General features: G+C 42.6%; 1 protein-coding gene across 1 annotated transcript in view; it reads right to left on the reverse strand.

Moving 5' to 3' along the window:
• Positions 1-9025: 9025 nt before the first annotated feature.
• The window catches only part of LOC309546408 (solute carrier family 13 member 2-like), a gene marked incomplete at its 3' end in the record, with an annotated part of 167854 nt that continues 160882 nt past the window's right edge, over positions 9026-15997 (reverse strand). Inside the window, exons 11-12 of the mRNA XM_082246069.1 lie at positions 13411-13548; positions 9026-9154 (exon numbers count right to left, since the gene is read on the reverse strand). Of these exons, the coding sequence (XP_082102195.1) occupies positions 9026-9154; positions 13411-13548 (267 nt within the window). The remainder of the gene's footprint in view (positions 9155-13410; positions 13549-15997) is intronic.

Below are 15997 nucleotides of genomic sequence, written 5' to 3' on the forward strand. Positions count from 1 at the left end.
CATTAAGCTAATTAAACAACTAGCCACCTAGACAAGCCTAAGTGACTCAGTGCCCACCAAGACTGTTTGGCACCAGTCTACAGCCCTGAATACACAAAGTACATTACACATGCTCTATTTAAGTGTTTGGCTTTTTGTAATCTGTCCACTAGACCAGTCATCATAATACAATCATACAATGTTCCAGCAGGCTGAAAAGTAAAAGTACTGTAATTTATCGGTCATAGATTTCTTGAGGAATATTGTTGATAAATATATCTGTCCCAAGTGGAGGGGCTTCTCCAACTCAGTCTGCAGGAGGGCCAGCATGTTTCCTCTGACCATTTATCTGTACAAGATTAATATTGCACCTTTCGATCCACTCCAGAAGGGAAGCTTTATTGTCTTTAAGAGAATTTTTCCAAGCCTCGCTCTCAGCGTTCATCACGTTGTCCATCATTGAAGAATGATTTGCTCTCATGAGATCAGATGCTGAATTGAGCCCTTTACCAGGCTCTGACCAGAAGAAGCAGACAAAGACCCCAGTCTGCTCCATGGGCCATAATCAGTGGGTAGGAGTCTTGCTCTTTGTCCTCTCCAAAAGCCTCTATCCTCATTGGGTCTGTCATAGGTCCCTCCCTCTAAGGGTGAGAATCCACTATGGAGGGACCAAGCGGAAAACCGTAAATGCTGGCAGTGTGGTTGTTATGAGCATGTGAGCAAGAACTGTTTACAGGCCTAAAATTAAAAGCAGGCCACCGCTAAACTAGCAGCTCTTTGGGATGACCCCATGGGACCAGCAAAACAAGGTCCCAGCCAACCAGAGTCCATGGTTGCCCAAAGCCCAGTGGTGCTGGCCATTGTCAATAGAGTGGAGGTCTCATGCCTAATCGACACAGGGTTTGTAGTCACAGTCATGGAGTACAACTCCTATATATGCATTGGTTTGGGATGCAAGACCAATGGGACCCCTCCTGGCTATCCCTTAGAGCAGCCAATAACTTGCCCATCCTGGTGAAAGATGTCATCTGGGTGAAGATTCAGATCAATGACCAAGTGGTGGATCCAGTAGGAGTGGTAGTAACACGGGGCCTAGTCAGCTTCTTCAGTACTCATTGTTTTGGGAATGAACATGTTAAAAGACTTGAAGTTTCTCCGCTTGTTGGCCAAGTTTGAATGCTCTGCCTGGTGGGCACAGGGCTGTGGCCTATGAGCTGTATGGCTCAAGATCATCCGGGCTTGCAAAGCTCAATAGAAGGCAGGTAGGAATCAGCCTGAGCAGGTCAGGGTTCTCCGTACACCTTCTAAACAGAAGCTGCTACTGGCACCCCTTCAAGAGGCAGTTTGATTTCTCCCCATCGGGGCCCACAAGAATCTTCAAGAGGTCACCGTGATGATAGAGCACTGCAAGGGCTGGGTGGCTCCCTGTCCAAGGTTCACAAGAGGAAGATCCTGGTACAACTCTTTAACATGGGGACCACCCCAATTGCACTCCCCAACAATGCCACTTTTGCAGACCTGTACACAATACCCCATCACTGCATCTTGGAAGCGGAACCAGGGGCTAAATGAACCAAGCGGGCTGAACAAAAAAAAAAAACTGAGGTGGTCTCTGTACTAACTATGCTATGTTAGTACAGCAATCTTCCCACTGTGCTATTGTGTTCTGAAAGGGGGATGGCCCCCCTCCAGAACACATTGGTCAGAGCTTGCATCCATTGGCTGAGAGGGCTGATCGGCTGCCAATCGGCTGATGGTTTTCCAGCATACTCGTTCGACAGAAGCCAATCGTGAGAGATTGTACCAGCAGTGCCATCTTAAGAGCATTAAAGGGCCCTGGGCAATGCAGTGCACTGGGGCCCCGCCTACACAATCACCCGCGAGAATAAAAATGCAAATTATCGAGAAGGCGATATTTATTGGTACAGCAGTGCCAGGCTAATGACAGCTTGTTCGGCGGCTGGGTCCAGAGAACACACACACACGGGCGGGAGGGTCAGACTCGACTGTCCTGTGTGTGCCTGTTCCCGTGGAGGTGGACAGGCATTCCTGCAGTTGTGGGCTCCCCCTCTACGACTTAAGTGGCATGACAGCAGCGCAGGGCCGACAGGAGCTTTCCACCTGCTAAGTTTGTCGGCGGGATGCACACGGGAATCGGGACTAATGCTTGGCTGGGACTGTGGACAGGTGGGGGCCCCCAGGCAACTGCCCTGTTTGGCCCGTATGTACGAGGCTTCCAAATTGTGCACAACAAACTCTGGCACCCACAATTGTCCATAGGCAGAGCCTTAAAAAGCCTTTACAGGTAATCAGTTTAACCAGTTCTGGACCGGAAGGATTTGCCCCTTAATGACCAGGCCATTTTTTGCGATTTGGCACTGCGTTACATTAACGGAAAAATTGCGTGAACATGCGACACTGTACCAAAAGAAAATTGATGTCTTTTTTTCCTACAAATAGAACTTTTTTTGGTGGTATTTGATCACCTCTGCAATTTTTATTTTTTGTACTATAAACGAAAAAAGAGCACAATTCTAAAAAGAAAACAATTTTTTTCACATTAAAGTGGAGTTCCACCCTATTTTTATACTTACCTCCATCTTCTCGCTCCGGGTCACCTGAAAAAGAAATGGATAATCGCATATTTTTTTTTTTTTTACTTACCTCGTAGCGAAGAAAATATACTTACCTTACTTCCTTCTTCCTCCTTCCTCGGCCGCGGCCCGTCGTCACTTCCTGGCTCTGCAATGATTCCTGGGAGCTGGACGTCATAGCTCCCAGGAATCATTGCGCCTGCACCGGCCCCGACGTCAGTTCCGGGTCGCGCGCGTCATCCCCTTCTAAACAGCTTCTGGGCATGCCCAGAAGCTGTGGAGGGATGACGCGCGCGACCCGGAAGTGACGTCGGGGCCGGCGCAGAGCATCGTGGGACCAAAGAAGGCGGAAGAAGACGCCGAAGAGGACGCGCTGGCTTCAAGCTGCCCACATCTGAGATGGCAGCGCTGGACAAGACGTTTGCAAGGTAAGTATTTGTCCTAACAGGTAAGTGCAACCCGGGACAGATCAGAGGCTAGCCGTTGTGGAATGCACTAGCCCTGACTGTCCCGGGGGTATTAAAAAAAAAAAAATCCAGAGTGGAACTCCGCTTTAACATTCCCCAAAAAAAAATGTAAAAATCAAAAATTTTCATCCTTTTAGGCCAATTTGTATTATGCTACATATTTTTGGTATAAAAAAAAATCGCAATAAGCATATTTTGATTGGTTTGCGCAAAAGTTATCGTGTCTACAAACTAGAGGGAAAGATTTATATAATTTCTTTTTTTTTTTTAACTAGTAATGGTGGCGATCTGTGATTTATAGCGGGACTGCGACATTGCGGCAGACAAATCGGACTCCTAACTGACATTTTTGACACTTTTGGGGGGACCAGTGACATTACTACAGTAATCAGTGCTAAAAATATGAACTGTTACTATAATAATGACACTGGCAGGGAAGGGGTTAACACAAAGGGTTAAGTGTGAGCCTAGGGGAGTTTTTTCTAACTTCTATATAGAAGGATCTCAGGCGCTCTGTGATTATTTCAGAGAGAAGAATGGTCGGCTGTTTTTACAACACAATCGCGGCCACCGGTCCCATGCATCGGCCCCCCAGCAACACGCGCGCGACCGACGTAGGGCTACGTTGTTTTGCACAGATGAGCCAGCCTGCCGCAGTAAATCTGCGGCGGACGGTTGGCAAGTGATTAAAGTTTAATCACCAATAAACCAAATATGTAATACAAACCCGATTCCAAAAAAGTTGGGACACTGTACAAATTGTGAGTAAAAAAAGAATGGACTAATTTACAAATCTCATAAACTTATATTTTATTCACAATATAATATAGATGACATATCAAATGTTGAAAGTGAGACATTTTGAAATGTCATGCCAAATATTGGCTCATTTTGGATTTCATGAGAGCGACACATTCCAAAAAAGTTGGGTCAGGTAGCAAAAAGAGGCCGAAAAAGTTAAGTGTACATATAAGGAACAGTTGGAGGACCAATTTGCAACTTATAAGGCAATTGGCAACACGATTGGGTATAAAAAGAGCCTCTCAGAGTGGCAGTGTCTCTCAGAAGTCAAGATGTGCAGAGGATCACCAATTGATCAATGCTGTGGGGAAAAATAGTGGAGAAATATCAGAAAGGGGTTTCTCAGAGAAAAATTGCAAAGAGTTTGGAGTTATCATCATCTACAGTGCATAATATCATCCAAAGATACAGAGAATCTGGAACAATATCTGTGCGTAAGGGTCAAGGCCGGAAAACCATACTGGATGCCTGTGCTCTTCGGGCCCTTAGACAGCACTGCATAACATACAGGAATGCTACTGTAATGGAAATCACAACATGAGCTCAGGAATACTTCCAGAAAACATTGTCGGTGAACACAATCCACCGTGCCATTCGCCGTTGCCAGCTAAAACTCTATAGGCCAAAATAGAAGCCAAATCTAAACATGATCCAGAAGCGCAGGCGTTTTCTTTGGGCCAAGGCTCATTTAAAATAGACTGTGGCAAAGTGGAAAACTGTTCTGTGGTCAGACGAATCAGAATTTGAAGTTCTTTTTGGAAACCTGGGACACCATGTCAGTTGTTATCAGCGCTCAGTTCAGAGGCCTGCATCTCTGAAGGTATGGGGTTGCATGAGTGCGTGTGGCATGGGCAGCTTACACATCTGGAAAGGCACCATCAATGCTGAAAGGTATATCCAAGTTCTAGAACAACATATGCTCTCATCCAGACGTCGTCTCTTTCAGGGAAGACCTTGCATTTTCCAACATGACAATGCCAGACCACATACTGCATCAATTACAACATCATTGCTGTGTAGAAGAAGGATCCAGGTACTGAAATGGCCAGCCTGCAGTCCAGATCTTTCACCCATAGAAAAATTTGGTGCATCATAAAGAGGAAGATGCCACAAAGAAGACCTAAGGCAGTTGAGCAACTAGAAGCCTGTATTAGACAAGAATGGGACAACATTCCTATTCCTAAACTTGGGCAACTTGTCTCCTCAGTCCCCAGACATCTGCAGACTGTTATAAAAAGAAGAGGGGATGCCACACAGTGTTCCAACTTTTTGGAGATGTGTCGATGCCATAAAATTTAAAATCATTTTATTTTTCCCTTAAAATGATACATTTTCTCAGTTTAAACATTTGATATGTCATCTATGTTGTATTCTGAATAAAATATTGCAATTTGAAACCTTCACATCATTTCATTCTGTTTTTTTCACAATTTGTACAGTGTCCCAACTTTTTTGGAATCGGTTTTGAATATTGCAGCTTACCAATCATTTGTTTTCTTTGTAGGCTTTTCCCTTCTGTTTTCACCTGGTGATCTGGCCAGTAACACACTACCTGAATTGGAGTGCCCCCACTCTGGATAATGGAGTACAGGGAGCACAGCAGAAAGCAGCATTGTCAGGCTGGGAGCACACTTTATAATCAGTTACAGCAAACCGTTTTCTTTTCTTTTAGATAAAGGTTTTGCATAAATAAATAAAAGTTAATCAATATAAGCACCCCTGCCAGGGTTAAATGGTTTGTCTCATCCCTGTAAACTGATACATCTGGAAGGGAGCTTGTTCATTTGAAAAACAGACATACTGGTTAGATCACCAGATGAATACAGAAAAAACAAAGCCTTAACAAAGAAAACGAATGCAGGCATCACATCTAAGAATTGGTAAGCTGCAATATAATAAATGTTTGCTTTTGGGTTTAATACTATTTTAACCATAATTATGACCCTAGATTTATTGTTCTCACCAGGTGTGTGCAGGGATACCTAATATGTGTTGCTTAGTAGTTTTCTTGTGTAGATACTGCTGGTGCATTTGCTTATTTATGTATGTGCGTATAAGTGGGAAGGGGGCTTTAACATTTATATATATATATTTTTTTTTGTTTTTATGTGATAGCATATTGCTGGTAACAGGTCCTGTTTAAGGAGACATCAGTGGTCTATTAGACCCCTAATGTTTCTCTGGATCCTATTGAGACTGATGAAGCACAGGCCGTACTTCATTCAGGTTTTTCCCCGGCAAGCACTGTTGGAGAATGATAGCTCTGAACCCTGAAGTAACAAAATTCTTGGGGCTTCAGGGTTGCCTTCATCTGCTCTACTGGCTGACCCCTGCAATGCCCATCCCAGGCCAGCAGGAGGGGTAACAGATCCTAGAATACATGACAGGGATAGGGGGGTGGGGGTGCACTTTTGGGAGTGTTCAAAGCAATCACTTCCAGCAGAAAGTCAACAGTCGGCTTGACAGATGTAATATTCAAAACAAATAGGTGTACACCGAGCAGCAGGGAAGGCTCCGTCCCCTATACGCGTTAGGTCTAAGCCTATTGGGCGCTGACTTCAACAGAAGAGGAGTAAGAGGATGTAGCTCAGTGGTAGAGCGCACGCTTTGCATGTGTGAGGCCCCGGGTTTGATCCCCGGCATTTCCAAATCACCCTTCCCTTAAGAAGAAATGAAATGGTCCCTTAGTAGTTCTTACATAAAAGACCTCCACTGTTGAAGTCAGCGCCCAATAGGCTTAGGCGTATAGTGGACGGAGCCTTCCCTGCTGCTCGGTGTATCCTCTCAGCTGTGCGATCTCATTGTTACAAGCATGACTCCAAGTGGCTGTTTGTGAGTATATTGGTTTTAATAAACGGCTGTTACTAGCTTATCCGCACAGAGAGCATTAGATTTATTTTTGCTTCTTTGCTTATGTGGTGATCTCTATGTACCCTGTGTGAAAGTGGCACCATCGCTGTTATCTTGTCCCTGTGCATCCGTTTGAGACCTCCTTACCATTTGGTGACATCTGCCTGTGACCCCAGAGGGGTAAAAAAGCTGTTTTTTACTCAGTGTTCTGGGTCAAATCTTAAGGTGAGAGGCTTTGATCTCTGGTGGCGGTGGAGTGAAGCACAATATCATATATTAATCACTTCTGTGGTGGCCATTATTTTGAGGATTGGAATGCACCTATTTATGGACATTTAATTTCATGATTTTGAGTGTATGCACATATTGATTTATTGACACTTATTTATTTTTTGATTTTTTTGTGTGATATTGGGAAGCACTTATGATTTAAGGTCATTGAGTTTGCTTATTATTTACACATATTGTCATTATACATATATATATATTTTTTGACATATTCACTATTCATTTTTCTGGCGCAGCACCTGTTTGTTTTGAATTACTTATATTGTGGAAGTGGATAACACTATCTGGTGGTGGCTGCCGGATATTTTTTTCAAAATTTTTTATTTTTTTTCTATTTATTTCACATAACTGTGCTGATAGCTTTTTTGCACATTTTTTAGGCTTGACAGATGTGAACACACTTCCCCTGCTATAGCAGCTGGCAGTACATGTAAAAGCTCATGCTACTGCTTACATAAGCCTCCCATCTGTGACAATGAAAGGTGGTACTTCATAGGTGACCTCATTAACCAATAAGGTGGCTAAAAAACATGAAGGACGAGGAGACAAGCTTGACTTCTATTGAAAAGTCTAGATTTGCATCCAACTCCACCTGCTTGCATTTCTGTATTTTTGTCTTCAGAAGAGTTTGTTCCATGACTGAAGCGATGAAGCAAACTCTTCTGAAGACAAACACACTGCATGTGTCTTCCACTGTGTGATCTTTGTACCTCAGTCATTAGAGAAGGGATCTCAGGAGAAAGCTTGCATCGCCAATCAAGGTCTAGAAAATGGGCTTCATCTTAAACTAGAGCTTCAGAAAGATGATCACATCCAAGAAATAGCCTGGCAAGGTGTAAAAACAGCTGAGTTCAGCCACTCATTTTTAAGTGGTTGTCCAGCCTAAAAAGTAGGTCACAAGAGGAGGCAAAAAGACTGGAGGTACACCAGACCAACCGCAAAACATTTCAAAGGTGCAGCATGACCTGTAATGGGTCATAAAGTAAGGTGAGCAGGCATTCACTCAGAGGTGTCTGGTGATGGCATTTTGACACACAGCTGTCCCTTTACAGATAATAATTCACATTTCATCTTTCAAATTATGTCTTTGAAGTGGACTTTACAATCTCTGAAGTTTCTTTTGGACGCCTATTATAATTAATTTTTAATTGTATATGTGTATTTTATCACCAAACACAGTTTCACAAAATATTATATGGGATTTCGAATTCTATGTTGCTCTTACATGGTATTTATTTGAGTTCTGTAAGTGGTAAGGGTTTATTACTCTTTTTGAACAGCACACATTTTCCTTTTATATATTTTTTTTTAAGTGGTTGGAGTTTACCATAGATAGTGGTTGCGGCAGTTCCTTTCTATACACATTCATTGTTTTTTGCATAGCAGCGCATAAGTAACCCACAACTAGCTTCTGTTCACATTGCTATCTCCGTGTTAGAATTCATATGTGAATGTCTTTATGTTTGTACTCAGTATTTTTATTAAAACCAATTTTAAAAAAGTGATTCAAAGGTAAGAATATTTTTGAGCTGGAGCACAGGCTACATGTTTTTCGAAGGCAAAATGAATGCCCAAAAAAGTTAACAAATACAGTATATTCATTTATTGTTACCATTAATCTTTAGACAATGTTGTTACAATATATTGTTCTGAAGATAGTAACATTTTATACAAGTGTGCACAAACATGTTTTACATAGATATCCAGTACTGTGTTTACTGATGCCTGAGATGTATTGCTGATGTTGTAAGTAAATCATTAACATTCTATATGGCTCAGAATAAACAGCGGTTCTAATCATGTGACATTATTAGGATGCATTCTCAGACATCAAAGGTCTTAGTAAGGGGACAAGCCCCTTCACCTTTTTCGAAAATTTAAATTGCAGGTTTCCTTATTGAGACATCCTGAAATCCTGGCATGCCATACTTGCAGACTGTTGCATCATTGTATTATTTGGGGGTTTTAATATAATATGCCCTTGTTGTAAATTTTTTAAGCCACTGTCAGATCACTATATACTGGTCCGCATATTGTCAAAGGCCGTTAGGGTTTTCCTGTAGAATTTGCCCAGGAAGGGAAGGTGTTTAGGTTGAACATGTAATATCCCCAGCTGTTAATGGACAATGTGATAACAAGCACTCCCATAATATTCAGTAAAAATCCTGCTTTTGCCTATGACAAGAAAAAAAAAAAGAAATCATACATTACACAATAAACTATCATGTTTTTATTGTACAACTATGCCTTTAGTTAGAAACTTGATATCTTAAGCTAAGTGAAATCACCAACACTTTGAAAAGTATTCATTCACACAGCTTGGTCTATTATGCTTGCCAGGCTTGTAGGGCTCTTTCACATTAGAGACCAGTGGGCAGTACAAACAGGCAGCTGAGCCGCAGTTTTGGCCCTCTTGGGCTTCCAACAAGAATTCTAACATTACAGCATGACAGAGCTGTACAGATGCTGCAACCACAATGCTTTGCTTTTTGGCTGTGGCATTTTGAACTCCGGCTCCAGAGTCTGACAGGGGGCACCGTCTGGGATGATTGAAACTACACCCCAACCCGAACAAAATGTTTGGCTTGCTGTTGTGGCACGGTCTTGCAATGTAATGTTGCTGTTTTTTCTTTATATTTTTCTTCCATTTTTTTTCCATTTTGCTTCCATTTGGTCCTCCAAGGCCATAGAGTCTATCAAAGAGTGTTAACTCTTTGATCGCTTATGGGAGCAGGCAGCCGCACTGTCAGATCGCCAGTGAGCAGCGGGAGGAGGAGGGATGACATCCGCAGGGGATGGTTTTATGAGAAAGCCGGCAGTCTGCTGAAAAAACTGTTCCAGAGTTATAGCTGATATCTTCAGTCTTAAACCCAGTAAACCACTTGCAAACTACAATGTATATATATATATATATATATATATATATGTATTGCGGTCAGCAAGTGGTTAAAATAAAAAAACAAAAACAGGCATTTAGGAGGCAATATTGCTGCCTCCTAAATGCTTGACAGCAGTTGCTATACCAGCCTCTGAAAAGCAATCGACTGTGGAATGCTTTTCAGAGGCAAGCATTGCTGCCAATGTGAAAGAGGCTTTTTTAGGTTTAAACAAAAGGATTAGAATGCTTGTCACATTTTTAAACAGAAAAAAATGTCCATTTATTATTTTTTCTATAAACAGCCTGCAAAGTATTGCACTCATGATCACTCAGTAGTTCACAAGTACAATGTCAGGCTCCTGCAGACAAGCCCTACAGCTTTCAGCCTGTACCTCTGTACGAGCTGTCAGTTTGAAAGCTGCAGTGCTTGTGAATGCACTACAAGGACGCGCATTCGATTTTTTGATTGTCTTATTGTCTTAGAAATAGGAGGTAGGGAGAAATCTTTCAATGGAAACAGCTGTTCCGGTAACAACTGTCCAAGGCTTCTTGCACACTGCAGCTGGAAAAAGCCCAGTACAGCATTTTTTTTTTTTTTACTGATCTAAAATGTAGCCCATATATCAGTTAAACGTGGGGAAAGCAATTTGGATTTGAGCCAGTTCAGGTTGGATAGTGAGACCTGAGTCCTCCCCAAGGTGGTATCCAACAAGAGGTTGGGAACCATGTTCAAGAACCCATTATATCGGTGCCCTCTGTGGAGTCCGAGAGCAGGCATAACAGAGAAGAGAGTAGGGATTGCCCATATATTCGGCATTTCAATAGGAGGTACCTGCCCTCAGGATTACTAACCTGCGGGAGAAGTTGAAAGGGTAACAAACCATGAGAACCAATGGCAATGCCTCTCCTCTTTCTCAAGAAATCATTGCTCAAAAACCAAGTCCTGAAATAGGCTTGGAGGGAACAAAGGAAGTGTTGAAATGTAGTTTATGCACATAATATATAGTCTGTGTTGTCAAACCCCTGAATATTGAAGGAGCCAATAACTGAGACCCAGAGTAAAGGAGAGAAAAAACATGGATGATGGGCCGGCATGACAGAGGTTAAACGGGTTTGGGTCTAGGAGGAATTTTAGCCTAGTTTAAAAGAAAAAATAAGTTGTATGGACCTACTTGATTGGTGTCTAGGCCAGGAACCGGTGGAGCTGCAAGGGGTGGTCAAGCTAGGGGTCTCAGGAGGTCTTCAGTTGGAGAAAAGCTTCTTATTTCTGGATTTTGGTTTTGGGATTTTGTTTTTGATGTGGTTCTGTATTATGGCAGCAAGCAGGGTACAAGGTCCTGGTAGGTTAGTATGGAGCAAACATATACTTGGAAGGGACCCGTCTGAGGTATGGCTCCCAGTATTTGGTATGTTGTTATCTGAGTCAGTGGTGTGGCAGCTGGAGGCCTAATTAGGTTGGTCGCAAGTATTTTCTTCTTCGTGCCTACTAGGACCTTGAGGCTCCAGTAAAACTGGGTGTAACGTGTTATTTATCTGATATGTTTATAGTTTGTTAATTAATAAAAGGCTGCTTTGGCCATTTCACTTCAGACTGTGGTCATATGTGGTTATTTATAAGGAGTAAAGGGATTGATGGTCATAACAGAATTGAGACAAACCATCTTTAATACCCTAGTCATGTAATCGTGACATTGTGGGTCAAGTAAAGAGAAAATTTAGTGGACCATAGTGCCACCCTCTCAGTTAGTACACAAAAGAGGGAAACAGACTGTGGAAATCAGGAGTAGCAAAACACTGCTATTTATTGTATGCTCCAGAGGGAGACAGGGCTATTGGGGACCAAGTGGTTGCAAAGGGCTTGGTGGCAGTGCCCACCCGGGACCTGTTCAATAAGGAAGGAAAATTGAGGATACAGCAAATGGGAAATACCAGAAGGGAGGAGTATCCACAAGGTCCGCAACTTGATAGCTATCCGCAAGTTTTAGATAAGGCTGGCAAAAAATGTTAGGTTTATATAGAGGAGTAGATCTGCTCAAGGGTCAACATCATTGGTTATATTCACAGCAGCAGTGGTAAATAACATAATAGTCAATCTAATTTAAACCACAACTGATGTTATGTTATGCTATGATATGTATGGCAATCACCCCCCCCCCCCCCCTGCGCAAATGTGCCGTATATAATGATGTTAGTGCCTTGTGAAATGTTAGGAAGGGGGAGTGTTTTGGCTTCTCCTACTCCTTCCTTATAGCATTAAGTCCCTCCTCTTTTAAAAACATCTCAGAGTTGGAACTTACACCGATCAATTACAGTAGCATCTGATAGTAAGTTGGAAATATAAAGCAGCAAGTAAACATTTTGTCCATGTTGATGTGTTTAAAGCAGACAAATTTGGCATCGCAGTTTGTTGTGTATGGGGCTGCATAGCTGCAGACCATCCAGGGTGTCCATGCTAACTCGTATCCACAGCCAAAAGCACCTACAATGAGCATGTGAGCAAGAGAACTGGACTAGCCCTGTCTCCCTCTGGAGCAATGGAAGAAGGTGACCTGGTCTAATGAATAACCGTTTCTTTTACATTATGTGGATGGCCGGGTGCGTGTGTGTTGCTTACCTAGTTAAGAGATGGCACCAGAATGCAGTATGGGAAGAAGGTGACCCGGAGGGGGCAATGTAATGCTTTGAGCAATGCTCTGCTGGGAAACCTTGGACCTGCCATCCATCTAGATGTCACTTTGACACATACCATCTACCTAAACATTGTTGCTGAAACGATATTCCCTGTTGGCAGTTGCCTCTTTCCGGAAAATATTGTGCCCTGCCACACTGCAAAAATGGTTCAAGAATGGTTTGAGGAACACAAAAATGAGTTCATGGTGCTGAACTGGCCTCCTAATTCTTCAGATCAATCCATTGAGCATCTGTAGGGTGTGCTGGAAAAACAAGTCTGAGCCATGGAAGCCTCACCCCACAACTTACAGGACTTAAAGGATCTGCCAGATACTACAGAATACCTTTAGAGGTCTCGTGGTGTCCATGCCACCACGGGTCAGGGCTGTTTTGGCTGCAAAAGTGGCTGCTTTGATGGCAAAAGGGGGACCAAATCAATATTAGGTAGGTCACCATGATGATTTGGATGATCGTTGTATATCAGTGTATGATAGTCCTGCGCAGCCTGAATTTTAAAGGTATATTTGTATCTCAGGCATTTCCTGATCCTCCCTCTTTGCCTTTACCTTTCCGACATCTTTCTGATGGATCTTTATGGTTTGATAGCTATCCACAAGTTTTAGATAAGGCTGGCAAAAATTACAGTAGTTGCTGGGGATTTATTTCCAGTAAGGAAAAAATTACATCACTTCACTATTCCCTCTGATGGGGGCACCTCCTTCATTAGCTCAAAGGAGAAGTAGCAGAAAAGGTTTCTGGAAGATGATATGGGTTTTTAATACAGCCACAGGGTAGAAAGTTTTGCAGGAGTTGTATGAAACAAAGAGTTCTGTTTTCAACTGTATAGCATTGTATAAATGAAAGACATGTTGGTGATACATACCATGTCCACAACCTTGAGCTGTCCGTATGCAAAGGCTATAGCATTTGGGGGTGTGGCCGCTGGTAGCATAAAGGCTAAAGAGGCAGAAAGTGTGCATGGAAGCATTATGTATAATGGATTCAGTTGTATTGCTTTTGCCTGAAAAAAACAGAAAAAAAAAGTATTAGAAACCAGAATTCACTTTAGATCACTTTACAGTCATAATAATGATTTCTAATTTCTTAACTGATATACTGATTAATATCCATGTTTAGCTTCCCAATTTTCCCAATAAGATGGGTTTAAATGCATACACACGTGCACATGAATATATGATCCTCACAGAGATTGATTAGGATACTGTAGGCACGGTAAATAGCAGTAAATATTTAGATTATTACTATAGTTAAATTCATAAAAGATTCATTTTAATTTGTCATTTTTTATGGGTTTTTCAGTTTTCAAAAACTGTGTCTACAGACAAAGGTTTTTTTTGGGGATGGAATAGGGAATGCTCAGAGCCCCTGTCAAATGTTTATCCTGTCTCCTACTGGGGAGATTTACCTTCTCTTCCTGTCCTGGAGACACAAGAAAAAGTGAAATCTATCCAAAATGAAAGGAAATCCCCTGACAGTTGTCATTGAAACAGGTGTCCTATTGGCAGATTTCCCTTCCCTGCTTGTTCTGGTGACAAGGCAGTTTGAGGTGCAAAATATGGTTTGAAGTAAAATCCTGATGTTTTCCCTGCCCGGAGAACCTCTGGTAGTGCATATAGTGGGCCATAGACATGAATGACTGTATGCTGCACTACTCAGTTATACAGGCAGTCCCTGGGTTAGAAACAAGATAGGTTCTGTAGGTTTGTTCTTAAGTTGAATTTGTATGTAAGTTGGACTAGGTACATTTTTTTTTTTAAAGATACTTTATTAGATTTTACAACTTACAAAGTCAAGAGACTCAGAGTAATGGCAACAAAAACCAGTGGGGAATAACCCAGAGAATATTCATTGCACACAATGTAATGCCAAATAAGCGAAGGGAGGGACAAAAGGAAGTGTAAGATTCCGGTACCTCCGGTACCCTTAATCACCACTTTCCTCTGTAATGCGTCCCACCTTTCTCTTCAGGTGGTACGCATATACCTTTAAGAACGATGATGTCACTGCTGAGCGCCGCAGAGCGGCTATTTCAACCGCCGGCGGTCTCACTCACACTGTTCGTTCAACCTGCCTTGATATCCACATGCTTTCAAGCCTGTCTCCCGATCGGAACCTCCAGCTATTCCCTTTACCTGGAGCAGACCGGAACCTCGCTACTGATCCCTGTAACTCGCTACCGGACCATTCCTCATCTACTGGACCTCTCTAAACTACTAACATTACAAGTGATAAGTACCCCGCAGGGGAATCCTCCATAACCTTATTGCACTATCTACCTATGCACATTAAGGACTGTTACTACCTATCCATACTATCCTATCATCTGCACTGTTACATAGATTGCTAGCTCTTGAGCCTACTACCATCTATCATCTGCACTGCTGCATAGATTGCTAGCTCTCCTGTCTACTACTATCTATCCTTGCACTGGGTTACTCTATCCTGTATTTGTCATCTGCTGTCCTCACCACCTATTAGCATACTCGATACTAACCTATCTGCATTCCTAAATACCATCTTGAACTCTCCTATACAAACCTATCAAGTGATTACCATCCTTGTCACTGTTCACACCTGTCCCTTCAGCACATCACCTTCATACTATCATATACATCCTATCACTCCAGGAACATCTCATTGAGTGTGTATATATCTGTATGTTGAAGCTGACAGGCCCACGGTGATGAGTCCTGGAGAGTTGGATCTGGTATTCAACACATCTCTACATGACTACTGAGTGGAGATTTTGCAGCTGCAAATCCAGCCTATACTAAAAACGCAGGAGCGTTACAGGAAGGAGGGGGAGGACAGGGCGGGGGGAGGAAAAAAAAGGTGGTAGAAGAGGAAGGCAAGAGATGCGGGGCAGATCCATAGCCTGTGGAACAAAGAGGGTCTATGCTCACCACACCATGGACACTGCTGCTGAGTTGGATAGGACATGGCCATCATAAAGGAGATGTAGACACAGTGCATGATTTTGAACTGCTGTTCCATCCAGAACTCATTAGTGATGAAAGCACAAGTGGTATTTTAGCCGGCCAGTATGCAGTCTATTGCTTCTGAGGAGCGAAGGTCCTTGTTCCATGAGAAGGTGGATCCACAGTGCAATGATTTGATGAGGCGAGCGGACAAGGGTTTGTAATTATCAGAAATCTTGAGTTGTTGACACCTATGGATGGTATCCAGTAGAAGGTGTGGAATTTCAGGTCTCTAGCAGGGCATAGACTGACCACAAAGTGGATTGCTTGCTGAGTGTAAATGGGATGATGAGCAGGTAGATTATACTGAGCCACAATCTGACAAAAGGGCAAGGCTTTGTCAGAGGATGGGTCAAAGAGTGGATGAAATTTGTAAGCCCATGGGAGGCCCATGTAGAAAAGGCCGCATATTGCTGCACCTGTGGAAACATAGGGTGTCTGAATATCGGGAGGTAGTGAGATATAAAAGGA

Source organism: Pelophylax lessonae (assembly GCF_965119305.1).
Source record: "Pelophylax lessonae genome assembly, chromosome: 2".
Classification (NCBI taxonomy): Eukaryota; Metazoa; Chordata; class Amphibia; order Anura; family Ranidae; genus Pelophylax; species Pelophylax lessonae.